General features: G+C 42.2%; 2 protein-coding genes across 13 annotated transcripts in view; one reads left to right on the top strand and one right to left on the bottom strand.

Annotated features, from left to right (window-relative positions):
* Positions 1-980: 980 nt before the first annotated feature.
* CYFIP1 (cytoplasmic FMR1 interacting protein 1) overlaps positions 981-27,247 on the bottom strand; it is a 69,155-nt gene continuing 42,888 nt past the window's right edge. For all 12 annotated transcript variants that reach the window (XM_040535323.1, XM_040535316.1, XM_040535343.1 and 9 more), the window contains 8 exons: positions 17,088-17,231; positions 15,369-15,459; positions 7,564-7,694; positions 6,242-6,314; positions 4,984-5,078; positions 3,535-3,773; positions 2,524-2,671; positions 981-2,039 (listed from right to left, as the gene is read on the bottom strand). In XM_040535323.1, the coding sequence (XP_040391257.1) occupies positions 1,875-2,039; positions 2,524-2,671; positions 3,535-3,773; positions 4,984-5,078; positions 6,242-6,314; positions 7,564-7,694; positions 15,369-15,459; positions 17,088-17,231 (1,086 nt within the window). In that variant the 3' untranslated portion in view covers positions 981-1,874. The remainder of the gene's footprint in view (positions 2,040-2,523; positions 2,672-3,534; positions 3,774-4,983; positions 5,079-6,241; positions 6,315-7,563; positions 7,695-15,368; positions 15,460-17,087; positions 17,232-27,247) is intronic.
* LOC121059097 (fibronectin type III domain-containing protein 9-like) lies at positions 17,243-27,243 on the top strand. Its single transcript, XM_040535483.1, has 2 exons — positions 17,243-19,460; positions 21,605-27,243. The coding sequence occupies exon 2, from the start codon at positions 21,728-21,730 to the stop codon at positions 22,397-22,399; it is 672 nt and encodes a 223-aa protein (XP_040391417.1). The 5' UTR covers positions 17,243-19,460; positions 21,605-21,727; the 3' UTR covers positions 22,400-27,243.

Genomic DNA, 27,247 nt, shown 5'->3' with positions numbered 1-27,247 from the left:
ACGTCTGATGGCTGATTATTTAAAATGAGAAAGTTACACCTTTTGTACACTTGGTTTTTGGTGCTGTTTTTTTTTTTCCCCCCCCACTCTCTTACCATCTTAATCCGGTTGACAAAAATAGTAAGCCACCTCTGAAAACATGGAACAAACATCTCATAGGACTAATGTCTGAAAGTCTCTTGAACACCCTCACTAAAGGGAAAAAGGTCATGTTAATAGCTGTATTAATGCCAGTACATTTAAGATGTTAGAGATCAAGTCTCTTACTGCTGCCCATTAACCACTAAGAATTATAATGTACTTTAATTACACCACAGTTATTTTTAAGTACTTCTTAAGCCAAAAATTAGGCTTTATTACTTGAACATTTATGTACCACATGGCCAAGCTGAAGCCTCAGGTATGTGTGACTTAGTAGTTATTCCTAAACCAATTATGATCTATCCTCTAGTTTGCTGAGGAATTTCATCCCATTTCTTCTTCAAAAATAGTTACCCACTCCTGTACCTACACGTTGCTTATTTTCTGCCTGCAGCCTGTCAGACACTTATTTCTACCCATTAGACCTCAGTTTTGTTACTACCCATTTATTTCTACCTCAGTTTTGTTACTGTAAAACATTTGAAAGAGCTCAGCAGGAGAAAAGGAGGTGGTGTCACTTAACCTTGAATGAGTAAGAGGGATGGGAGAAAAATAGGTTCTTAAAGGGATACCTTCTTCTTCACAGCATGGGTTAGAAACATTGATGAAAGAACATCTCCAGAAGTCTGTGTCCTGGATAAAACAGCTACTTATTCCTCAGTGTCTGTTCCAACCCTCTTAACTCCCATTTGTTTGCATAAGAGAGTTTTGGCTTGATTCTAACAGCTAACTAGCTGTATGACACCACTGAGCAGTTCTGGTAGGATCCCCCAGTAAGAAAGCAGGAGTTCCTACTTTCAGGTGAACTGGCTGCTTTAAAACTCAAGTCTTAGAGTTGCAAAGTTTTACAAACAATTTTACTGATGCAGTGTTTGCATAATACAGTTAAGTGTAATAAAACATTTTCTGCAAGTAAATCATGATTAATAATCATTAGAACTTATGTGCTGAGATAGATTACATCCGATCAGTCTGTTCAAGATTCTTGTAAATAAGAACCCCTTACCACTTGTAAACATGTATTTTGCTAGACAGGTATCTATCTCCAGCCAAAATACAAGCTGTGTTAGAAGATCTCATTAAAAAAAAAAAAAAAAAAGGCAGATCCCATTCTAATCAAGTAAAGTACTGCCATTTAAAAATAACAGAATACTATCAGTCACCTCCATGTTAAATAACCACCACCTCAATTAGCCTTCATTTCCATTATTGCTGATCACAGAAAAGTTTTATAAAGAGGAAAAACAATCGGCTGACTAGAAAAAGTACTCATGAAGCACCAGAGTTTGTTCTGTGTTTTTTTTTGTTGTTTTTTTAATAAAGGCTAATTAAGCAATTATGCTCTAATACAGTTAGGAATTGATTTCTAAAAAAATTTTCTACAGAACCCACTTTCTGCCCCTCCACAGCCATTATTTTGACAGCATAGGGGGAAAGTTATGCCAAATCCAGTCTAACATAGCCACCTCAGTACAGGAATGCAAAGAGATTTCAAAAACAAACCTTTTACAGTTGCAGGCTTTTAATCAAAGTATACAAAATTTTAGTCTAGAAAAATAAGTATGGATTGTATACAGTTACTGTGCTTGGAGACTGAAGAGGACAGCACACCACTCAAATGGTACAGGCATAGTGAAAAACACAAGAAGGCGACCCAGTAAAACTGTTGGTGTGTTTTTTCTTTCTCATACTTTTAGCCTAAATAGGTGAAAAAAAATTGTCAGGTGAGAAGTCTAATTGCTGGCAAGGGACTGATGAATAGGAGGCTGGAAGCAGCGCACGTGTTCCACGGGTGTGCTCTCTCCATCCCCAGACTTCAAATACTTGTCCAAAATAGCAATTATTTCATCATTCAGAATCTGGAACTTGCGAATTCTTTCAACCATTTTCTTCAAAGGCTGCAAACATCAAAAAAAAAAATCCACAACTTACAAACAGGAATTAGCTCTGGAGATTAAAAAAAAAAAAAAAAAACACAGAAAAAAGCACCAAATGGTGGCCTCACCACTCACAGCAGTGTTACGAAATGTTATCAATAAAAGTTTCCATTCTACTGCTAACCCAGTGAAAAATTCTAGTTTTTTGGACAGGGCTGCTTTTTGTACAAAAAAAAGGCAATTTACAACAGCCTGGTAATCTTCATGCATGCGTATGAGATGAGCAGTGTTAAGAAAACCCCATATAGCCAGGAAATCGAGTTCTGGTTGACCAGTTTTCAAACTCCAGTATTAGTCCCATCTTTTGTTCCTAAAAACCTCAGTGCCCTCGTTTTCAACGTTTCATTCTCGAAAGTGATTGTTACATCTAAGCTGCACCTGAATACAACTGGCTCTGATTATTTTTGCTGTTATAGAGACTAAAGACCAGATGTTTTCAACGTACCACATTCTTTATAACTTCGTCTTTGCCATCGTGCTTTTGGACTTTCAACAGGTGGTAGCAGAAATCCAACACATCGAAGCGACGCTGCTGTCCCAAAAGCACAATGATCATACAGCCAGCCCAGTGCAAGCCGTCTCCAAAGCACTGCCTGAAACAGAAAACACGACATTAAAGTCACGCGTCACTTAAAGCTTTCAGAAACATATCTACCGGAAAAGTTTAGGTATTTTAGTATAATGTCTGATTCCTATCTATCACTCTAGAATATGTTAGACAGTAATTAAAAAAATACTGTAAAAGCTCTAGTAAATCAAATTCTCTTTTCAGATACTGCAGGGGATGTAAATGGGCGCTTAAACAAAAGAAAACAGGAGCTCCCCTACCCATTTTCTACGATGTACATGTACTCCCCCTTAGGCTCCAGCAGCATTACATTTCATTTTCAAAGAAAACAAAGGGGGAATTCAACACCACTATTCTCCTTTGGACTGCAGACACGAAAGGAAGCAAATGTCTTACATTGCTGCCTCCATAACTGGTCAGTCAAAAGCACTTGACAGCAGCAGTTTTTCAAGATAAGGATAAACCAAAATTAGCAAAACCAAGAATTCAATCCTGTTAACTTTCAAATGCTCATCCTTGCTCTTGATTCAGATGAGAAAATACTTGCTAGGAATGTGTGCATGTGTCCAGCTATTTTATTTACGTTCAGCTTCTGCAGTGGTATGAGAACTGCTGAGAGACATGTGCTAGGGCCTGTTTGGCATGGGATCATTCATCAGACGCTGTCAAAACAGAGGGTTATTTTCTGTAAAGATACAGGAATATCTGTGTGCATGCACGAAGAGCCCCGCCCAGCGACCGCAGCACTTTCCCTTGGTTCTGCACTAAGCTACCGCAGACACCCGAACAAGCCCCCCTGTTGTAACGCCCGCGTCCCCTCCCACTGCAGGGAGAACAAAGAAGGGGCTGTTGGGCGCAGGTGCGCCGCTGGCAGCTGCCGACACGTACTCCACAGTGAACTCGTGCGTTCCCACGGGGATGCAGTAGACGAACTGCATCGCGCTCCACAGGCGGTGGAATTCCACGCACTCATCCACGTGCATCACCCCGTTGCTGGGCAGGGGCCCACGCCAGATGGGGTCGTCCAGGAAGGATCGGATCCGTGTCAGGATAACCTCAAACATGGACAGGCCGCAGCACAGGCGTTCTTTGGTCAGCAAGTCCCCTTCCCTCGCGATTGCTATTTGCTAAGATGGTGAGAAACGAAGCGCAAAATCCTGGTTATACAAAGCTTTCTGTTTACAGACCTCTTCAAGGTCAACTAAAAAAGTACCCTTTGAGCTAACAGCACGGCACGGTTACCGAAATGCTCCAGTTCCCATACTGCGCTCTACTTTGAAGCACACTGATCGGAAAATATGCGGTAGGAGCTCAAAAAAAAGTCAAACATATTTCAGTTTCACTTGGTTTGTTCTAGACATTTCTCCCAACTTTAAGTGAAGTCAGAGTTCAGTTCAGTGGAAAAAACACTCAGAAAATTGTAAACACCTTTTCAAATAGGCCATAAACTACCTTTTCAAGTAGGCCATTGCCATACTAAGTAGTGCTAACTGCAATAATGCTAATTCTGCACCAAGAATTTAAGAGGTTTTTGCCTGCATGGAGCCTGAAGCCAAAAAGAAAGTATGGGCAGTAGCTCTGACTGCACTCTGCTTCATCTCCCGACCCTGCTGCCATTAGGAAATCTTCAAAGACAGCAGAAAGAGACTCGCAGAAAGCCAGTAATTGGCAGTACCAGTTAGTGCTTGTCCCAGCTGGCACCACCACATTGCCAGCTCTCCTCTGCAGCGCAACAGTACCTACCGCTATGCATTACGATAACAGCAGTCCAAAGGCTTTGCTTCAGAGCACCCTGCTCTTCATTTCTACTGTTCATGTCTCGTAAACTGCTACAGTTTGCAGGGAATTAACGTACCCCTCACACTGACAGGGAAATAGTGCTGAAGCTGCAAAGGCAGCGGAGAAGGAAAGTCCTCCTTGGTCATTAAGTTTACAGGAAAACGCAAATGACAACTCATTTTCAATGACTTTTCTAGTCTACTGACTGAGAGGGGAATAACTTGTTTTAAGAAAATGACACACTCAAGAAAACTGATTGCATTTGGTAGAATTCGCAGTAGGAACTCACAGGATGGCCCTTAAACCCAGAGGGTATCACGTAGAAACATACATAAAAATTGCAATTTTCCTCCAAACCCGTCACCTCCACCACAGTCTCAAAATTTTAAACTTCTAAGCTTTAACAGCTTTACCATGGACCTAATGCAGTTCCTGTTATGTCAACAAGCTGGACGTGCAGGTTGAATTTCTGACACAGCTATCAGCACTGTGTGAAAGACCAGGCTTGGTAGTGCCCAGAAGTTTCTTGAATTGCCTCTGACACAAATGAGAGATTACCTGTGGTGTTCCCAGTCTTTCAATGAGAGGGACTAAGTGTAGTGGAGCATATTTTGATTCTAGTCTCTTCATTTTAGCATCAAGCCTTTCACCCTCTGAAAGAAAAAAAGAAAAAGAAGAGCACTGATTCATCTGATTTAGTTGATGTCTGACCATCTTTATTGTTACACAATCTTAATTTTTACACAATCTTTATTCCGTGCAGTGAAAAGCTGGAAAAGTTTTTATTTTTGTAGATAATTTCAGTTCTAAATAGTTGGTTCAATGTGCTTTTAGAAAAATATATTTATTTTTAAATGTTGTTTGGTATGTTCAAACAAAAAGAAACCAGGGATTTATAGTGGAATACATTAATTACTAGATTCAAGACAGAATATAAAGCTGTATTGTGCTGCTGCTACTAACATATTTGACTCCCACTTGTAATAAGCCAACTAAATTGCCCTTATCATAAGCGAAATGCCTGCCTCTGGAAGGTGGGTTATAACGAGGGTGGAATTTATGTATAGTAAGGCTTAAAAAAGCAGCTGGCACCCACTCATCACTGGCAAGTAGGAAGTGTTCTCTGGCAAGTGGGAAAAGACTATTTACAGTGGTCTAACAAATGGTTAGTTTTATGTACGGAAATGCAAATAGCTACAGAGAGGCTGAAAATATTCTCAAAGATTTTTAGCTGATGGGATTTCTCCCAGCAGAACAAATCAGCTGCTCTGGCAGTGAGAAACGGAGAGGAGAGGGGACGGAGGAGCAGCACAGGAAGAAGCAGAAGAGGGAGGGGAAAAAAGCTCCCTTCCTAATGATGAAGGATAAGAAAAGCAGATACTGAAGGAAGCAATCCTGCATTCACAGCATGCCAATTTAGTAAAAAAGCACGCAAAAAGCCTACAGGGACCACTTGCATGTAATTCATCTGCTCGTGGGCTTTGTGTACCTTGTGTGATGAACCCTACCTCATTTAACTGACAATCATATCAGCTAAACAAGAATTTCTGAAAAGCCTCTCACCATATCCAAATTAAGGAGTTAATGCTGCCCTGAACATCCCACTTGATTCTGTCAGAGTATTCCTCAACTTCCTCTGGTAATTAGCACTGAGCCGGGCTAAGGAGCACAGATTTTTGGGCTTGAATCAGTTAGCTCAGGTCACAAAATTAACAGCAGTGGTAAAGGATGACTGGAAACGGTTACCAAAAATATAGCAGCAAGCAAGCAAAGCGGAAAGCATTGCCCGAGGAAGTTATTTCCATTTAGCCTGTACCTTTGACGTGAACTCTGGGCAGGATGTTTTGGAACGGTGCTGCGTGCAACAGGTCACACACTTCCTCTAGGGACTAGAACAAAAAGGAAACAAGAGGCACTTAGGAACAACGAATCCTCAAACCACGCCAGATCAGAAATCCGGGCTTCCAAAAGCCCGCTGATGCTGAAGAAGAAACAAACACCAGAGGGCAGCCAGCCCCTGCTGTCAGAGCAGCGCGTGTAGCTGCCTGCTGGGCACTCTCTCCACAGAAGTAGATCCAACGACAATTGGATTTCACCAGGTTACCTCGGATTGACAAATAAACTCCAGCAGCTCTACTCCCACCCCGAGCTGGCAGTCGTTAAAGGACAGGATATTTATTAAAAAGACTAATTCAGGATGAGCAATTTCGGTGTGAAAGTGACAGACGGATCCTGTGCAGACAAACAGAACTGTGAAGGATGACTCAGGGCCTGGTTATTTTTACCAGCACTGTTCCCACAACCCATTATCATGTCAGGCGCATCTCCCAGCAAGGCAGGCTGAGACATGACAGCACCTCTCAGGAGCTATTTTATATCCTTAATCCTTAAAGATTAGGAAAGGAAAGGAAGGTAGGGAAGGAAAACAGATCATCTCCTGGTTCTTGGCTTCTGTACATGCAGAGAAAGTGCAGAGGGCCAGAAGATGACATGTTACTTTGCTACTTCTTCCTCCCTTTTTGGAGCAGACCGGTGTCACTGCATTACACCCGAAACAAAACCTCCCAGGCAGCAGTTCACCATCACCCTCTCCCTTCACCCACCTGGCTTTTCACCATGTGCCCTGTTAGCCTGAAGCCCGCTCCAGGAACCCAGTTTCTCCTCATCGTGACAGCTACCCCGTTTCTGGGTATGGTTTCATTCCCTGACACCCAGCCCTCCCCTAACTCCCTACCACTAGGGAGGCACCCTCTAACGCTGGGAAGAGGACTCCTGAGGAACAGCGTGTCTTCATCATCTCAGCTAACATTAGCAGCTTTAAAACACCCTAGAGAAGGACTCTTACGCGAGGATTTGTTTTTTGAGCAACAGCTGGCCCCCAGCCAGCTCGCTGAGTGAATTAATTTAGCTGGTTGGCAGTCAGCAGAGATCTCTGCTTGACGGGCAGCCCAGCCTCAGCAGCAGCATGTGCTTACACGTACACACAGGTGGGGAGTCTCTCCCCACCTCGAAGACACAAGGTAAAGAAAGGGAAAAACTTGCAAATTTCACCCTTGTTTTTTGTGACATTAGTAACAGAAATGTCAGGGTGCATTCTGAGACACGGATGGGTTGTAAACCAGCACAGCAGGCACCTACCAGACTCTGCTCAATGAGCAGGCAAAACAGGACAGCGTTTCCCACTTCCCGCAAATTCTGAAAGCAAACGGTCTTCAGCTCTGCATATTCAACGATGTCCTTCAGCTGGTGGTGGAAAAACTCCAAGATACCTGAAATCAAAGGAGAAGCAAAAAAAAAAAAAAAATACATCTCAGAAGACAGAAAGAAATTGTGTCATCATCACCCAGGTGCTCCTATTGTGAAAGGAGACAAAAGACTCTGGTCACGTGGGTAAGAGTCATATGAATCAGGACTATTTTTTCTTCCCACCACAAAAGCACACTGATTTTCTCACCTATTTGCCTATTCAAGGCTTTCTCTGAATGTGCACAAGTGTACTGTATCAGAGCACAACAAAGCGAGGGTGCAGGTTTATAGTTTTTTCTCCATGTATCTTCACAATATTTTTTTTATTTACGGATGTGCTGCCTAGAGGAAACTGAAAGGAGCAGTATTTAAATAAATACTGATCAGAGGTTATTAAGTTGTAAGGCAGTGGTGTGCCAGCCTTTTCAGCTGGCTAAGTCATGCACAACGGAGCACCTAGGTTCTTTCTGCTGGAAAAAGCAGCTAGCGTAGGAGGTAAGAAAACGATTTCCAGAAGCAGGAAGACAGAATAGGGCTCTTGTCTGCTATTAGTCCTGTTCCAGCCTCTTATTCTCGGTTCTATTTCTGTCCCCCAACCTGCTGCACCACCCAACACGCTTAATTCACAGCTGTTGTTTTCAGGGATTACAGAACCAGCACGGAGCAGAGTGCTGAAGATAAAGGGAAGGCGGCTGGTGTCAGGCTAGGGCTCCGACAGCACTGCAGCAAGCTGTAACCTCACCAAACAATTAAATACAAAAATCACAAGTCAAGATCTGTTGGCAAGGATGTGTCAGCTCCTGCTGACAAGCACAGTCGGAACCTTGTTTCTGTCAGTGTTGCCGAAAGCTGTTAACAAAAACAATTAAAATTACAATTTTCGAAGCCATGTCATTTATATGAACATCTTTTCTGCCAACCTCTCCCAAACGAAGGTGAAGCTCGATGCACTGGTGGACCTCCAGCTGCTTCCCCGCCCCAAGGAAAGGTTGCACGGTCCCTTGGTTTACAGACAAACGCAGGGAGCCCCAGGTTCAGGTGGCTCCTGCAGTGTCATCTACTGGTCAGAGGCATCTGGTTAAAGCCATGTGCAGGGCAGGTGAGAAAGAGCGGAGAACTACGGTAGGACAGGCAGCTTTCAGGCTCTTCGTAACTTATTTTCATCAGCATTCTTCCATCTGTGTGCGTAAGCCTGGCCCTTTTTAAAATGAAACCAAAAACCTCAAGACTGGTAAACGAAGAAAATACATCATGCAAAGCTTTCAAGTTGTATGCTATCTAGAGCAGCTTCCATTACACTCAATTAACAATTCCTGTAGTTAAATCTATACACAATCACACAAAGAAGTTGAGGGGAGGCAAGGAAAGAGACCCGATAGCCCCCAACACCTCCCCACACACTCCTTGGATGCAGCTGACGAACACCTCCTGCACAGGAGATGCGCCTTCTGTATTTACCCAACAAGGCAACAGCTCGGGGGGAGCACACAAACATAAAATACATGCTGGAGAGTATCTCTGCCAAGGAAATCCCTCAGATTCAAGCAGAGGAACTTGAGAATTTACAGCGGAGGAAGGAACAGTATGACTAACCTACACACTTCTCTAGAAAGCCTCATGTCATTAAATTTAGTAACGAAACATCAGGAAAAGTGCATGGTAAGGGGATCCAGAACCGGCTTTGTTACATCTCAAAGATCTGTTTGTCAACAGAAAATCTGCAGTAAATAGTGTTCCTGTGTGCATTTAGTGGAGAGATTTCAGACCCAGCTCCAGGTTAGCAACTAAATAGAAAAACAATTGAAAAGCTGATGGAGGTTGGTCAGTCGTAATTAATGCTGAGCTCGATTTATTCAAAGGAAAACACACTGAAATATACCTAAATGCAAACAAGTCAGACCAGCACACATCAGCTACCCCCTCAGGCTAAAAACAAAAGATTGATACAGCAAAAATGTTCACAAAACCTTTTTGACACTAGAGAAAAAAATCAAGGCACACTGAAGGAATTAAAGGCAGCTCTACGACAAGTCTATAGCGTGTCTCAGTTACATGACTTAGTGTTTCTGTGGCTTTCTCTGTCAAGGAAAGGGCTTCTAAGGATCAACAGCTAAAAGTCAAGTCAAATAATTTCCTCATACCACAGGACTGGATGCTTTTCTGGGAGGGAAAGTCCATTGTGTTAGCCTGAATTTAAGTCTGTGTCATAGAGGAAACCAGTCTAGAATATCTACCACCACTTCTGCTCTTAATACCCATGGCATGTACGCAGAAATGGATGAACTGCCAAAAGGGCTGGAAGACTCCCCAAAACATAGCGAGTAACTGCAGACTTCTCCACATAGTCACCAAGTAGGATATTGGCTACATGGACAGACATTGGGGTGTTTTTCCCCTTTAGCCTGTCTGACGAGTGGGGAGCAGTTTGGTGAGAAATGGAAGCTGAGGAGAGAGGCAAGGATGATTCTGCTGCTGCAGAACAGAAACAACCAGCGGTCATGAAAAGGGGTGGAAAAGAGTGGGATTTTCAGACGCCCGTCAATCCCCTGCCAGCCCCTGGATTTCCTGGGGAGTTTCAGAAAAGAGATCAATGTCTGGAAAGATGACAAGAGAATGTTACTAATGTTGTATGGACAGCTCCAAAGTGAAATCCCGAGAATAACCAATGCCGCCTACAGCAGATATAAATGAGCAGGATGGCACACAGGGAAACCAAGAGCAGCACAGAGACCAGCAACAAGGAATGCTACTACCTAAATCCATGCTTAAGGTGCAACTGAAACCAAAGCAAGGCTGGAAGTCCACCCAAAGCAGCAGGACAGCAGAAGTCAGAGAGCCTGGAGGTTCCTACCATGAAAATTACATACTGTCTTTTACAGGCACTCCAAGTTACAGAGTTCCTCTCAAAGTCCTTAACAAAGATCTCTGTTTCTTCACTGAAAGCCCAGTCACCATGTGCAGATACATAAATGCGCACACCCACACAGGGGCATTCATGAACAAATTGTGTAGGTATTTTGGAAACCCAACGCCCTGTATCCCGTATGCTGTTGTTCCACGTGCCGGTATCAGCTACGTCCCCTTAGATGAAGTGCTCGATTTACAGGCCAGACAGATAAAAGTTTACAGAGCTACACAGCAATTTTTGATGGAACAGAAACAATGCTGAAAGCATCATCTGCTCCTCGGTGGAGTCCTGTGGCAGAAACACATTATCTGGTTCTCATTAATATTTGAGCAGCGGCACTCCTGGTTACATCTACTTGGACTGCACACAGAAGCATGTGTTTTTGTGAAAGACTACATACACACCATGAAGCCCTGGAAGTAGAACAAGTGTCTTTGGAAAGTTTCATTCAACTGCACACAACCCTCCTTTCTTCTCCTATTCTGTTGGTGCAATTTCTAAGTTACTGAATTAGTTACCGACACATTGCATTTGCATTTTTGAATCAATTTGCTCCTTCTTTCCAAGGAATCAATTTTAATTAAACCCCTCTATTCCCGCAGATGGAATGACGTTAGGTGTAATGATAATTGGTCATATAATCCCAATTCCTGATTTACACAGATCTCAACAGAAGCAAGGCTGCTGATGTAAAAGGGATCTGGTAAAGTACAGAAGATTAGTAAAGGATTAGGCTCCATCACTGATTCCAAAACCTCATCTCGACAGCACTCAAATAGCAGATGTAAAGTTTCAGCTGTGCAGCCCGTACACTAATTAATTTAGGAAGTCAGACCAAATCAACACATGCACCGCAAAGCTGGTTGGATTTCTTCACTTCAGCCATCTTTTCCTTTCTATGAAACGAGCTCAGTTCACACCTAGAGACTCAAACCAAACACGTTCCAGAGCTTGCACCAATTCTGGTACCTGAAAGACTGGGTGAAAACTGGCTTCTAATTGTAGACCTCAAGCGTGAGCTAACAACAGACTTGATCTTGAAAACAATCTTTGGTCTAGCCGCGTTGTGGTTCTTTTTCTGCAGAGCGCTGACTTGAAATGAAATCTGCTAATCTGCAGCAGCAAAACTGTTCCCAAGAAACTGGGTGCTACAATGACCTTTACTTTATGTTCACTTTCCTACACGTCTTCAAATGCTGTCAGTGATTATTTCTTTGGCACACAAGAGACATCATTAACTTTGCATATCAGCAGTCACGCCATTGCTTTCAACAGAAACGTTCATCGTACTTAAGCAGATACACATATATCTGGGAATTATGATCAAACAGCCTGTGCACCATTTATTTTGCTAGAAATAAATATCCTGTTGGTCTTCGTGCCCACTGCATTGCTCACTGCTCCTTCAAGATCATCTAGGTCTTCATTTTATGAAAACACCATTTAAACTTCTGCAATTTTTTTGACAGTGAACTGAGATTACCTCTGTTTCCACTGAGTGTAGACATTTGAAGGACACCTCCGACACCACTGCTTTTTAAATGATTTCAATGGCATTCCTTGGCTTTCTTTTTGCAACCGGATGGCAAGTTGCAAATTCAAAAGCAGACGGAAGCGAACATGGTATGGGAAGTTTGAGAAAGTTTGGCTTTGCTGAGTAAGCTGATATTAGAGCTCAGAAAGTGGTCTGACCTTTGTTTTTCTGCAAGTCTCTTAACACTCCTCCTGTCTTTTCCTGCTTTTTATCTCCCCTTGTCCCCAGATTCTTTTCCAAATCTTTCTGCAATGGACGGGTTCCAGAAAAACCTATGAATAAATTTCCTTCCTGTTCTTCCCCAAGAGGATTCAAGCCACGGCGTTCCACCAAGAAATTAACTTTTATTTTATGTATTATTTTTTTAAATAAGAAACATGGAAATGCTGTACTTAGAAAAAAGCCTGCACTTAGGCTACCTTCTTGGCTAGTTCATACCTTGCTGAGCTCATGGATTTTCTTTCAAAGCTTTCCCCTGTAGGGGTGATGTGGCAGTGACACAAATCTAAGCCTCATCTCACAGCGGAGCTGACAAACTCCTTTCCTCACCGTGTCTAAAGACATTTCAGAGTGGCAGGAGATGAAATACTTGTTTATGAAAAGCAGGGAGGCTATATTCAAATACGAGAAAAATACCAGAAAACGTTATTTCCAAGATCAAAGCTCAAGTTTAAACTTTTATAAGTCAATATTCCTCTAAGCTTAGAGACTTTAAAAGGTCCCTTTAAAAAATCCTTATGCTTTATGTATTTTTAGACAAATATTTTTATGACTACAAGAGAAGCAAGTTCCCCTCTGCTTTAAGATTGTTTCTATGGAAACAAACCCATTGGCGAGCAGCAGTCCTGAACAACTAATGCCACTGTCTGCGCTCCGCTCCTTTTAGCGAGAATAAATCTCTGTTCAGAAATCCACGGGTCTAGAGGGCTGAGTACGCAGAGCTCACAGGATGCAATCAGTGGAGTCCAAACAAAGCTCTCGCAATCAAGGTTCGAGGTACAAGAAACAGCCGGGGCACTACTGAGCACACTTAAATTGCTTTGCATGTGGAGAATGGACTCCGGGGATTAATTCTAAATTGATAAATGCATGTTACGTTGAGACAGACAAGAATCTACAAACTTAACCTATAGATGAGAATCACCGTTTTGGCCTTTGTGTGTAGGTAGTGGCAATTATAAAGAAGTGATTAGATGGTTTGTCAGCAAAGAAAAGCAGCAGCATACAAACATGCTCCAGAACACGCAGGCTTACTACTACAACCACTAAACACTACTTATGCAGGAGGCTTTGGGAGGCAGAGGAAGGAAGAGATGACAGCTGGCGTGTACTTGCTTGTATTTTCAGTGCAAACCAAGTAGACAAGGCGTGGCACAGACAGCTGCAGAGAATTTAACACAGAAAGGAGATGGCAGGGATTCAAATCAAGCATGGGTCGAGCCTCCCCCTTGTATACTATGGCAGTTCCTCTCTGCACGCCAGACCAAGGCTAAAATTTACAGCACGTTCCCATTACAGACAGTGATTTCTCTTATCAGTCGGATCTGCTCCGAGGGCAGTCAGCTCCGTGATGGAAAGGCTCCAGAGACAGCAACACAATTCTTCAGTGATACTACAGTCAGATGAAAATGCCCTGAGCTTCCACACACATTTTCTGTTTAGTATCTTCAAAAGAGTACAGAGAGAAGACGTGACAGCGCTACAAAGGCTGGCTCTGCCACTTCTTGGAAGAGACTCTCTGGGAAGTTATTAAGTGTTCTTTGCCTGAAATATTTCAGTACAGGAAAAATACACGTGCCAAGACAAAACCTGCCTGTGTGCCAGCCACAGGGGTGTTGAAGGAGCGCAGAAATCAAGTGGCTTTGCTAGACCCGTTCCAATTCTAGTTGCTACTATCTTATACTGTAACATGAAGAATTACTCTGACCTCTCGGTACAGCAGGCATCTAAACATATGGGATATTTTTCCAAATACAAGGTCAAAATTGTTCATGATCTATACAAAACAAGGAAGTTATGAAGGATTTAAAAGGGTTTAGGTCCTGTAGCAAGTGTAGATCAGCCGTGTGAAGGCTACCATTACACAAGTCAAGTTTTTCCTTTCTTATAAGACGGGTTGCCTTTTATTCTTAGAAGAAAGTTTTTGCTTATGTCCCAGGGCATCTCCCACCAAATACTCTTACAGGTGAGGATCTCCAGCAAGAGAATACAAGCTTCCTAGCCTCGCCTGTAGCGCCTCAGACCCTGGTGATGCATAATCACCATGCTCTCACACTGAGAATACATGCTGCTTTTGTGGTCAGGCCTTAATGAGTGGCTAAAAACCTCAGATAGATTATTTTTATACTTCTAACTACCATGATTCATCCATTTCTACGCTCCAGAGAGAAAAACAGGAAGGAAACGCTTAGTAAGTCCTCTATTTCATTTAACATTGGCAAGGAGTGTCAAGCAAGCTGTGGGAAGCAGAAAAAACAACCCCATTCCACTTGGAGTGGCATTTAATAAACTTAAGCAACTCTGGAAAAATAGATATACTCAGGAGGTGGGTGGCACATGGAAAGATTAATTTGTGTTAATTAGGCATTGTGGAGGAGGAATATTTTGAAGGGGGGAAGCAGTTTCAAAATTTCAGTGAACAATGTGATAAAAACTAATTAGCCAATTATTTCCCCATAGTGGCAAGCAACTTTCGAAGGCATTTCTTCTGCAACTGTCATGCCTCCTGTTAAGTGGCTAAGATGCTCCCCGCACATCCTGACATAACTACTCTGGCAGGACCAGTCTGCCTCTCAGTAGCATCATTCCTTTTATCTTACATTTCATAAAGGTAAAGGCAAGAGGGAATGAAAGCTTTTCCAGAGAGACAGTGTTACCTAAATCGTTTAAACAGAACTGGTGCAAGAGGCTAACTTGCAAAGGAAAAGCTCAACATGCTTATGAGAAAGACTAGAATTAGAAACTATTCTGAACATCCCAGCTCAAGTTCAATTATGTCACAAGGCTGTCTATCTATCAACAAATTGCCACCCTTTTATTTGCCCTAAGGACGTAAGTTTTAAAACACCATACAGTCCTTTATTAAGCACTTTCTGAAAGCCCAGCCTTTAATGGCTCTTGCTTTGAAAAAAAGACAAAGTGCTAATTACTGGGACAAAGAAGAGGGGGAGGGACAGAGAGATAGGCATGATCCAGAAGACAGTAATTAGTATAATCTCATTAAGGCTACTATGGTAACATCAAACATGAACTAACCTGGAGAACCATACTCATGTCTTGGCAACCTGCAGATCTTAGGCATCACTTCCATTAGGGTCTTGACATACTGAAGAATTGTCCCTTGTAACTAAGAATAAACAAGTGTTCGTTATTATGTCGGTGTTACTAACTGCGAAACTTTACAACAACTGTGTTCAGAAAGCATGTGGATTGAACAAGGTCTAAAAATTATGCATTTAACTCTGCCAGTTGTCATCTTCAAAAAAGCAACTTCTCCAAATGAATACAGTTGCACAGTAATACAGTTCCTTCATATGGCATTAGCTGCTTTTTGCCATGGGAAAAGCGGCAGAGCAGCTAAAGCCAGGAAGGAAAAAAAAGAAGTACGGGAAATCATCATCTTTTCTTACAGTCTGTCTCTATCGTCTAACCAACCTTTTGATTTTTGGTGAAAAAAAGAAATAAAAGTTCATCTGAATGTTTTCAATCCTTAATATGAGGTATGCCTTTAACAGCTTAAATTGGCCATTCCAGACATATTTATAAATACATCTATACATTCCAGACATATAAATATACACACATACATCTCCCTACATCTGAACATTTGCATCAAGCATCAGCAGGATATCTCCCCCCAGTCTTTTCAGCCTCCTTTATAAATGCCTAATCATTCCACGCTACCTTTAATGAACGGAGATGATTTGCAAATAACCATCATCATCCCTCCCAAAACAACAAACCAATACTCAACCCCAGAGCATGAAAATTATGTCTGTTTTTATAGAATCACAGAGTGGTTTGTGTTGGAAGGGACCTTAAAGACCCTCTAATTCCAACCCCCTGCCGTGGGCAGGGACACCTCCCACTACAGCAGGTTGCTCAAAGCCCATCTTTCCCTGACAATATACCACAGCATCCCTTCAAGCAGGCTCCATCCTTTCTAGAATTTCAAAAACATATGTAGAACATTGTGGGGATTGCAACAGACAAACTACCAGATATGTCAAGTATGTGAAAGGAGATTATGAATATTACAGCTTTCCACCTGTTACAGCTGGATTATTTTGGCAGTGTGCTCCTTATAGGCAACAGGGGCAGGGAACAAAAGACCATTTCTGTAGCTTAAACTTGAATGCAATGTATTACAGCTGTACGCAGATATTAACAGTACCGTGAACAAAGAGCCCCTCAATCTCCTTTTAGTTACAGATAAGGCCATTTCCAATACTAGATACAACGGCTGTGTGGATAACTTCTTCAACATCCGGTCTGAGCACTCTTCTAAATAGGCTTGATGCTATCCTCTGCTAGATCAAGTGTGGAGATTAAACCTTCCTTGTTATTAAGCGTCATCTGTCAATGCTGTTATTAATGAAAGCCCTGAAGTTAGGGAGGGCAGAAAGCACATTCCAGCTCCAGATATTCTGAGAAAGTAAATCAACTCATTTGAAACATTTATACTTTCCCAGGGTTTACCCAGGTCCTACCAGCGTGAGTCTCTGCAAATTAAATTATCCCCAAACCTGAATCCAGGGTTTTTAAAACACTGCTCAGATTACCATATCTTCTATTGCTTTCACAAGGCATTGGGTACTCTCAAATAGAGTTTATATTGAACTTCAGTAAATGTAACACTTCAGTTTTACTCGAGATCTTACTTTCCTTAGGAATCTTACTTTCATTTTGCTTTTCTTAAGATATTTCCTATCAGAAGCCATTTGGAATAATAATACTGAAAGACAATTGGCATACCAAGCTCTTGACGACTTTCAGCAACTCCTCCATCACCACAGCAATCCCCTGATACCCAAGAAGCCTACAGATGACTTTAAAGTGAGGGGGGCCAACAAAATTCCTGTAGTTGCTGTAGATACTGGAATACGCCAGATTCAGTGCCTAAAATGAGAAAAATAATTCAATTAATGAAAATTTCAGCTGACTGCATCTTAGTAATAATCTCACTTAGACAGCATTTTTAAGCATATTAAAAAATAATACAAAACAACAACTTTGTGTCTCACTCTCTATCCAGGAAGTTAAAACATAAAGCTTCTCTTTTGTAAGACAGGTTTTTCTTGCTTAGCAAGAGAGTTCCTGTAAACAATATTTGTTAACCAGGTATCCTTCACTTGCCATTTATAGAGCCATGAAATTTTCCTCTTTCATATTTTTCTACTTACACAGGTAGAAAAGGATGAGTAGTACATGAACTCAAAGCACAGCTTCTATTCCTCCACAGCCCGTTTTACGTACAAAACATCTTGAAAGAAGTGACTTCAATTTTCAGTTCATAGTAAGTGTTTTAAACCTCTGAGGACTCAATTACAAAAAAAACAGCCTTTTGCAGTGACTGGTCTCTGCAGCTAATTAGCAAGGATCTCTCTTTTTCAAACATCTTAGCTGTACACAGCATCAAAGCAAATCCAAGCCTGGGGTGTAACCTCATGGAAATTCTTCTGGAATTGTATAAAAAGGGTCAGGTGCTTGGCCATATTAATGTGCATTTCTTCAAAGTGAGCAGAACTATACAGACTGGATGCTATGCAGGGATTTAGAAACTGTGCTGGAGTGCCTATCCTACAAGGAGAGACAGAGCTGGATTGTTCAGCCTGGAGAGGAGGCAACTCAGGAAGACATTATCCGTGTGTTTGATAACCTGATGGGGGGAATAAAAAGGAAGGAGCTGGGCTCTGCTCAGTGGTGCCCAGTGCCAGGAGAAGAGGCAGTGGGCACAAACGAGAAACTCCATTTTAACATCAGAAAAAAACTGTATTACTGTTACAGTGGTCAAATGGAGAGGCTGTGGAGTCTCTGCCCTTGGAGATGAAGACCTGACCGGGCACGGCCCTGAGCAACCTCCTGGAGGACCCTCATCCAGGATGATGCCCAAGGTGCCTTCTGTCAGCCTGTGGAAGTCTGGTCTAAGGACAGCATCCTCGTGTTGGTTTTGTGGAGGAGAGCTGTTTTCAAATTCTCAGCCATCTTTTCTGTGCATGTAACCTAAAATGGATGCTTGGCTAATTATTAGCCTCCATATGCAACGCTCACACTCCTACTGGATCCGAGCTGACAAAAAGGCTCGATTCCAAACAACCGCTGCTGGCCAGAAGCCTGAAGCTGCAGTCCCTCACATACAACGTACCTATCTGCGTAGCTTTCCACTTACAGAAAGCAAATCGGGGGCACTGAATGGAATGAACACTGATAAAACATTATAAAAACACTTGCAGATAAATGTCCCAACAGATGAAGCATTCTATACGCCATTATCCGCCAAAAGGCAGGATTTCATCCTTCTCCTTTCATGACGTTTTCAGTCAGGTAGGTCTACACGTTAAACGTATCCAAACTATTTCAGCTACAGCACCAAGAGAGTGGTTTCAGCATAAATAACTCACCAATACATAAGAAGTCAGTCAATCTAAAAATACACCTTTCTTTGATGTCACCTTTGTGGAGAAGCACCTAACGTGGTCCACCTGCGAACACTGGGTTAGCAGAGCTTTGTGAACGGTGACGAGGGATTTTGAAAACACCAGCACACACCTCCATGATGCACAACACCAAAGTATTTAGGGAAAATGCCAGCAACAAGGCTGCGGGTGGAAGGAGAGGAGGAAAGAGGGAAGGAGCTCAACGTTTTTTAAGCTATGCTTGCTCCCTCCCCTACTTAAATTTAACAAAAAAAAGAGATGCTAGTTGCTGATGTCATCGAAGTGCTAGCATTAATCACTCACAGCATCACTGGTACAGGCACAGGAGCATATAACAGGGATGTGCAGGCAGTACCCTGTCCAAGAAGGAAGCAACAGAGGGAGAAAAAGACATTGTTTTTCTCCTGTGTTCTTTGAAAACCAAGGCAAACGGCATCTTTAGACAAGATGTGCTCTTGCATGAATTTCAGTAGAAGAGACGAAGAAGCCATGCCACAACCAGCATCGGGGAAAAAACCTGGAAGTAGCAAGCAATGAGGATTCAATCCAGGGGGAAGAAAAAGCAAACTGGCAAGCAGAGATCATGAAGCAAATAACTCCTGTGGAAAACGATACAGAACATTTAGTATTTATGTTATTTTTGCATCAGCACCTGAAAATCCTGTTCTGAAATCTCTGTCAGGAAGTGATGGTAAGTACTGACTTTTTAAAACACCAAATGTGGTTTCCAAATATTTATTTGCCAGTAACTATATGTCTTCTAACAGACGGTGATTTATAAAAATCAAAACAAATTACTACTGTTACTAATTAAACTACTGTTACTAATAAAACCCCAAACACTCTACTTACAAAATGCTGCGATGAAGAAGCTATTGTTTCTAGACAGTATTAAGGAAGTGTTCTATTAAAAAATATAAATATAATTTTAAGTAATTGGGAGCTACCAACCAGAAAAAGGAGAAAAAAAAGTAAGTAGAAATTCTGATCTTACTAATGTGCCTGATTTTAATATTTGCAGGAGTTGGTTAGATGTCAAGATGTCTGTCTATTAAGTTTATGTGATAGCAAACTCAGTTTCTTTACCCTGTTGCTTTATCAAAAAGAGTGCGTTCCTAATTAGACCATGATTAGAAAGGCAGCATCTACCCAGATCAGTCCTAAGGTTTTATATTGTAATGAAAATAAACATACCAGGTAGTAGGGAGAAGATCTAAGTACAATCCAAAAGCCTTGAGCAACAATTTTCCTACATAAAAGGTATTATTAATGCAATGCAACTATCAAGGTCCCAATAAAATAATATATATTTTGCCAGCCTCCCATCTAGTATAAAATGCAATTAAAGTATTACAGAATAATCTCAGAATATATTACAAGCAAATTTTATGAGCTTTCTTCATCAGGAAATTGGTGTTTAGCCAGGAGACTTAACATCTTAACACTGATCATCAAAAAAAAATCGTTTTTATACTGAAGTCATAAACAATGAAATACAGTGCTACTGGTGGCATTTATGTACCCAAAAAAGCAAGGAACTTTCACAGTGGAAAAAAACTTCCGCATGACTGCCACTGGAAACTGAGTATTAAACCAAAAGACAATCAGATGAAATTGCTTAGGGAGGCTCTTTTCAAAAAGTTACTGTCATAGCAAAGCAAAAAAACAAACCTCCCAACCAAACAAAAACATCTACTGGCTGTTATTAATATTTGTTTCGTTATAAAGTAACCATTTTAATCAAAAGTACACCAAGGCAGAAGCCAACTTTTTGTCCCAAAAGGAAGATATTCCTTAAAAGAAGCACTTAGGCAGCTGCATGAGAACTGTGATGTTTCTACGCACTGTTTTGTTTCACAGTTAATCATGACTGGCAAAAAGCAAAGACTTGGGGATGGCCAGAGGAGTTTATCCTTCAATATCCATCTCTGCTACCACTTGCCAATTAAGATAAAAAAATTCATTGCTCATGAGAGCAAGCTTTGAGATTACAGAAAACACCAAATAAGCAAAGTAAAATGCTAGATAGAAAAAATAATGATGAATTTCTATTAAAAAAACCACAACACCTCCATCAACACGGGTAAAGGGTTAATCAGTTGGATAGTCAGTCTGTCCTCAGTTTAATGCCAAACCAGACAGTGTTTCAATTCAGTTTAGAATTCAATGTCATTTTTTTTCCATGAGCTTGTCTCTTAATATAAAACTATGCTAAATACTATGCCTTTTTTTTTCCCTAATCAAAATGTTTGTTGTACTAACCAGAATACTCCGGCATCACACCGAAGAAGAGAGACATGTACTGATGCATCTGTTCAGACTTATGATCATTAGTTTTTTCCCTCTTGGAAGGCTGTATCTGTCAGAATGCACAGGATGTTTACCGCTCTCCTTTACAAATCTCGATGAGTTTTTGTTTCACTTAATGCCACCTAAATGCAAATTCCTCTAGACAAAAATATCCAGTGACTTTATTCTAGGGGCTGTAGCACTCGTGCACACAGCACGTATACTGAAGATGACAGAGGCAAATTTTCAACGAGGTGTTGAGAGCCAACGTCCCCTGGATCCCAATTGCAAGAGCAGAGTAATCTGAAAACGGCTTTGGAAGGAAGTGGGTCCCCAAGTCCAAATCCTGCAAAATACACCGCCTTTTAAGGAGACGAGATACAACTCATCTGAGTTACAGCTGATCACCTGGACAGGCAGCAGCTCTGGCTGAATTTCTCTAATTGTGTTTTTAGCCTTTAACTTGGCAAAGAAATAGACAGTTTAAAGCTAAGAGCACTGTTTCCTATAAACTCTTTTTTTTTTTTTTTTTTTTTTTGATTACAGAGATCTACGATCCACACAGTATCCCCAGTACCACAACCCCTCAGTTACCTGCCTGGGAAACAGTAAGCTCCCCTTTCCAAAGATCCCTCCTGGGAAAGGAAAAAAACCCCGAGCAGCACGGCAATGGGAATAACCGTCCAGAACATCACAGGGAACACAGCGGTGGTGATCTGGCCCCAGATGGCCAGCTGCGCCGACAGCTTTTACAGCGTCATGTACCACCCCAACTGGAAGAGCATGCCGGCGAGCTACTCGAGGAAGAGCTTCCAGAAGGAAGAGAGGGTGCCCGCCAGCCGCTCCTCCTTCGTGGTCGAAAACCTGACTCCGCTGACCACGTACATCCTGTGCGTCACCTGCCAGTCCGCCAACCCCTCCAGCGACCAGTGCAGGGTCTTTAACACGCTGCAACGAGACCCGGCGTCTGCCGGCACCGCCAAGAAGGAGCTGGCGCTGGGCATCTGGCTGGCCAGCAGCCTCCTGCTCCTCATCATCGCCGCCGTCCTCCTCTACGGCTGCCTGCACCTGCTCTGCCGCAGGAGGCGCGAGCGCCCGCGAGGGCGAGCCGGGTCCTCCGAATGGGACCCGGGGAAGACGTGGACCAAAAGCGCAGCGGGCGCCTCCGAGGAGCTCGGTGTGCAGGGCCAACGGAGGCGGGACGGCGAGGAGAAGCAGCCGGGTGGCATCCAGCTGGCCACGATCATAGAGGACCCGTCAGCCTGCCAGGAGCCCTGCCGGCCCGCTTCCGAGAGCCGGGAACGAGTGCCAAGGGCCGGGCCGTACTCTGCCATCAATTAGAAGCCTTTCGGCAGGGAGGAGACCTTCTGCCACTTGGGACATCCCAGTCCTTCAACCCCATCGCGTGCTCTGTCTGCACTCGCGACAGGGGCTGCTCTCTGCAGCGCTCCCGTCTGTGCCTGCCGCCGTCACGGCCCCGTCCGACACCCTTGTGCTGCCCCAAGTACTCAGAGGCAAAGGTTTGGGCTGCCCACGACTCTGCTGCGATTTGCTGCTTCAAAATGCATCAGTTTGTATTTTGAGGGCTGGTTTGGGTTTCTTTACTTGAGAAAAGAAACAAAACCGAATGAAAGCGGTAACCTAAACATTGATTTATTTATTACTTGAGCAAATAAAAATCTAATAGATTTTTTCACACGGAAAGCCAGATTGCCATACTGAAACACACACCCTGAGCATGACGGCTTGCTGGCACGAGCGTTACCCCTGCACTTCTGACTGCTGCTCAAACCAGACACGTGGCTGACCACAGTGCTCTCAGTACCACCCATTCTGAATGAGGGCTCGGTCTCAGCACGTACACTAAACTCAGCAGGATTTTAATGGTATCCCTTCATCTATCTTTGAACTTTCCCCTCAGTCCAAAAACATACACAACATAGCGACTCTGTAAGGACAGTTCCAAATAACCCAAGCAAATACCCTGGGATGTCTTACTTGGAGCTCGTCAGCACCCACCAGAAGGTACTTTCGGCTCCCCAGGCGAGTGACTCCCTGTAGAGGCACCAGAGCTCAGAGAAGCAGCTCCTGGTCCTTCCTCCTCCTTCTCCTTCAGTTTTAAATAATAAAACTCATTCATCAGCTACAAGTTTCTATCCAACCATACCGTGAGTTTTGTATGACCAAGGGGGCAAGGAAGTAAAAACACGCCAAAAGGCATGTTATTTTTGTAACAATCCAATCTGCTAGTCATCTAATTGCGCCTTGAACGTCACGGCAAGAAAAAGCCCTTCAGACAGAAAAGTACCAAGAAAAGCCCTTCAGACAGAAATCTGTTCTCCCTTGCAAAATGATGCATCTTGTCTGGCTTATGTGTGTAAGTCACTCTGTTTTAAATCCCTGAAGTGAATTTATGTTCCGTAAAAATGTAATAAATCTTACTATTGCTGTACAATGTGGTATTTCTAAAAACAAAGACGCACTGTGACTGCAGGCCTTGTAAAGTGCTATCAGTAGGAACCTACACGTAATGCCAGCTCTCACTGACCCGGCTCCGTTGGACCAGGAGCAGGCTGGGCAGCTGCCGCCCATTTCCATTGCATCTGGCAGCCGAGCTGGTGTACGAGTTCGACAGGAAAGCACGGGCTGAACATTTCACAGCAGGCAACGGGGCTTTGCAGCTACCGTGTTTGGGCAACGCTTGCCACAACTTGAGAAAGACCTCAGCTCTCATCCTGCTAGGAATACAGGAGCTGACCTAAGTCTGAGGCGTCTTTTTTCCTCCTAGGACAGGTAAAACATGCAGAAAACATGTGCCAAATGAAGGGAGAGTATTACTTTTAGGAAAGCCTTCCAAAGGAACCTTTGTTAAGTTAGCAATACCATGTTCTCCATCCCCCGCACAGCACTTCCTCCAACTGCCAAGCGTTTGTCTTACACACCAATCTCAGATAAACTGTGCAGATGACAGCACTGCGCTGCTGTGATTCATAAAACAGGTGATTCATGAAACACCCTGAAAAACTCTCTTCAGAACACGAAGGCAACGTGACAGGTTGCCTTCCCAAAAAGGGGCAGCTGGGGAGGAGGGGGCAGAAAAAATGGTTTCAAATGATCTTGTAATTAAATTAACACTTCTTTGACCAGGGCTTCATGAAAGAGAGAAAATATGATTTTAACGTTAAAGGTGTGGAGCCAAGAGACAGAAATTCTCACCCCTGCCAACATCTTGGGCCCTTGGAAAAGACTGTTTATTTTTCTGCGTCTCTGTTTCTTAGTGTGGACTTTAAGGCAACCCTATCCGTATATTTACATAATATTTGTGTATTATGTACGTGTGTATCCCATACTGAGAACACAAGGAGCAGTTCAGTCTTAAAGCAGCTTTGAGGCAATTCAACGCCTGAATGTATTGTTTATGCACAAAACACGTGCACACAAACACACGTATGAACACATCACACTGAGAAGGTAAGGAGCTAACATGGAAGCGCTCCCAGGAATGGGATTTCCCTCATCTAAATATAAACCCATTCCACTCCAGGAGTTTACTATGCACTGCTTAGACAAATACATCGTTTCACAAGCAACGGATTATCTTGCTCCCACCAGAAAACAGGAATGCACCCAGAGTGTCATTTAAGGACTTCTACACTGGTTTTCAAGAATATCACACACACACACAGAGCTACAGGATTCTTCCACTCTTGCTCAGAAAACTTTTTTACAGATCTGCTCAGGTTCTTTTTGGCAATCCTGTGTTTTGGTAGTTCACTGTCCATTTTTAACACTCATCTAATAAAGGGCAAACATTTTAAGTGACTAGAAAGCTGATAACGAGATGCAACATGGTGCAAAATGCTGCTTACTTGTGCACCAGCAGCAGATAAACATAACGCAGAAGACACGCAAACATGAAAACGTTTGGAAGGTGTTGTTTCAAATCCCTAGGAGAGACTCTTTGTTATATACGCACTATTATTTTATGCCTCTGGCCCGTGTTTCCAAATTTCAGTCTGCTGACATTCATTTCATTTAGCTAATCCTACACATATTTCAAGAGGGTAAAGGGATTTCAATGACCACACTCAATGAGCTTTCAAAGTACGCCAGCTCACTTAGAAGGCTGACAAGCTTCTGCAGGCAAGCTCCTTCCTACCTGACAGCTCTGCTCCCATGCCAGCCAGGAGAAGTAAATTGTGTCTGTGGGCTTTTGTTTTGCTAATCAGATGAAAATAATGCTGAGAAAACTAGATGCAATAGAGAATGCGGACTCAACTGTCTATGACAAACATGAACACACATTAATACAGATCAAATGCTTTGATCCACGTAGAAATATCCGACATCTGAACCCCCCTGAGACCAACACTTAAAAAAAAAAAAAGATCTTTAATTATTCCTAAGCAAGCACTTCACTTGTGCAAAAACTTCTGCACAGCAAGTGTTTAAGCTTTACAATCCAGTACGTTCATGTATGAGTGTGTGCCTGCACGGGAAACCACCAAGCCATTGTCTTGACCTAAATAAACACCATGGATTGCTCAAAACCAACCAACCAAAGTTCAATAAGAAAAGAAATCATTCCTTGGCGATCTGATCAATAGGAAGTGCTTACCTGGATATTTTGAATAGTTCAAGAAATCCATAAAAGAAGACAATAAAACCAAAAATACATGGCTACTCCGCATTCCTCTATTACCCAGACATCAGGCAATTGAGCAGTCTAACAATTAAAGGACTCAAATAACACAGAGACTAGATGCACTCTGTGACAAGCCTGTCTATATAGTGCACAGAATAATATCACACAATAATATCACACTCTGGAATTTGTAGCACCCATCACGTAAGAAATACTATCAGTTACTTGCTATATAAAGCAGAAACGTCCCCTTAAAATTCCATTCAGTTATCCTCAGTTCTAAAATACACCAGATTCAAGAAACACTTAGAACTACAGAGTCAGAAATATTTGCTACCAAAGACATATTTAGCTACAGAATTAGCTCCAGAAATGCATCTTAGAACCCCTTTGATTGCTCCTGCTCATAGCAGTATGGAAAAATAATCAGATTTCTAAAAACATTTAGCTCTAAGAGTAAAGGTTACTAAACTCATTTTAATAATGTAACCTGACTGATGAAAAAAAAAAAAAAAAGGTTCTCCAGTAAATCCTCTCTCCCTCAGCCCACTGTATCTTCACTTAGATAAATTAAGTTAGCAATCTGTACTAAATTCAGTGGGCTTTTTGCTCTTTACACAGCATCTGGTGAATTCCCAAAATAGTACAGAACACAGTAACTCTAATGTAAGAGAATCCTGTTTTCCTATATTTTACTGTTCCCAGTTGGAGAACAGTTATATAAAAAACCATTCACAGGACCAGACGATCAGTTGTTAACTTTCCGTACTACAGAAATGTGAATCCTTTTCCGACTCTTCTGCACTTTAAAGCATTAAAGTTTTACAAGAGCAGCAGATTCATTAGGACTAAAATTTGTAGCTTCACAGAGTACAAGACTACAAATCACGCGGCTTCTATTGGAAACTTGCATAAACCTTCTAGGCACTCCTAATTTGCAAAGCAAAGACCATGCTGATACAGGATCAGGAGATGAGATGGCCAGAAGGCCAACTTCATGAAAAAAGACTGACATCCTTGGGTTGAAGATTCCAAAGAAATACTACATTTTCTTCAAAATAATTTAAGCACTTAATACCTGATAGTTTAGGACAGTCAGTCTAAATTGTACAATTTAAGTCAGATAATAACTAAAGCAGTTTTTCCTATCTATCTGCTCCCTTTTCTCCTGCTATCACAATCTTCAGCACTGTAGCAAGGGAGCAGCTGCACCCAAGATGGGCTTTCATTCTCACTCCCCCAGCTGACTGTTCTTTTTTTCAAGTCTGCTCTGACACTACGAGCAACTGCAATGCAAGGTGGTTGAGGGAAGGAATTATTTTTAGCTATGTCAAATAAGACTAACCATCAGACTAATCACTTACACTCTGGCTAAAACATATGGTGATCTTCACAGTAAAATCTGAAAAAAAGTGTCTGTTGAACCAAAAATAGTCACAAAATGTATGCAAGTCCCTTTTTAAAAACTTTCACATTCCATAATTTCTATAATTAAAATGATGCCTTTAAATATTGGCAAACCATAATTATAAAGGGAATAAAAT

The sequence above is a fragment of the Cygnus olor genome, chromosome 1 (genome assembly GCF_009769625.2).
Source record: "Cygnus olor isolate bCygOlo1 chromosome 1, bCygOlo1.pri.v2, whole genome shotgun sequence".
Classification (NCBI taxonomy): domain Eukaryota; kingdom Metazoa; phylum Chordata; class Aves; order Anseriformes; family Anatidae; genus Cygnus; species Cygnus olor.
This window is presented reverse-complemented; position numbering and strand designations above follow the sequence as displayed.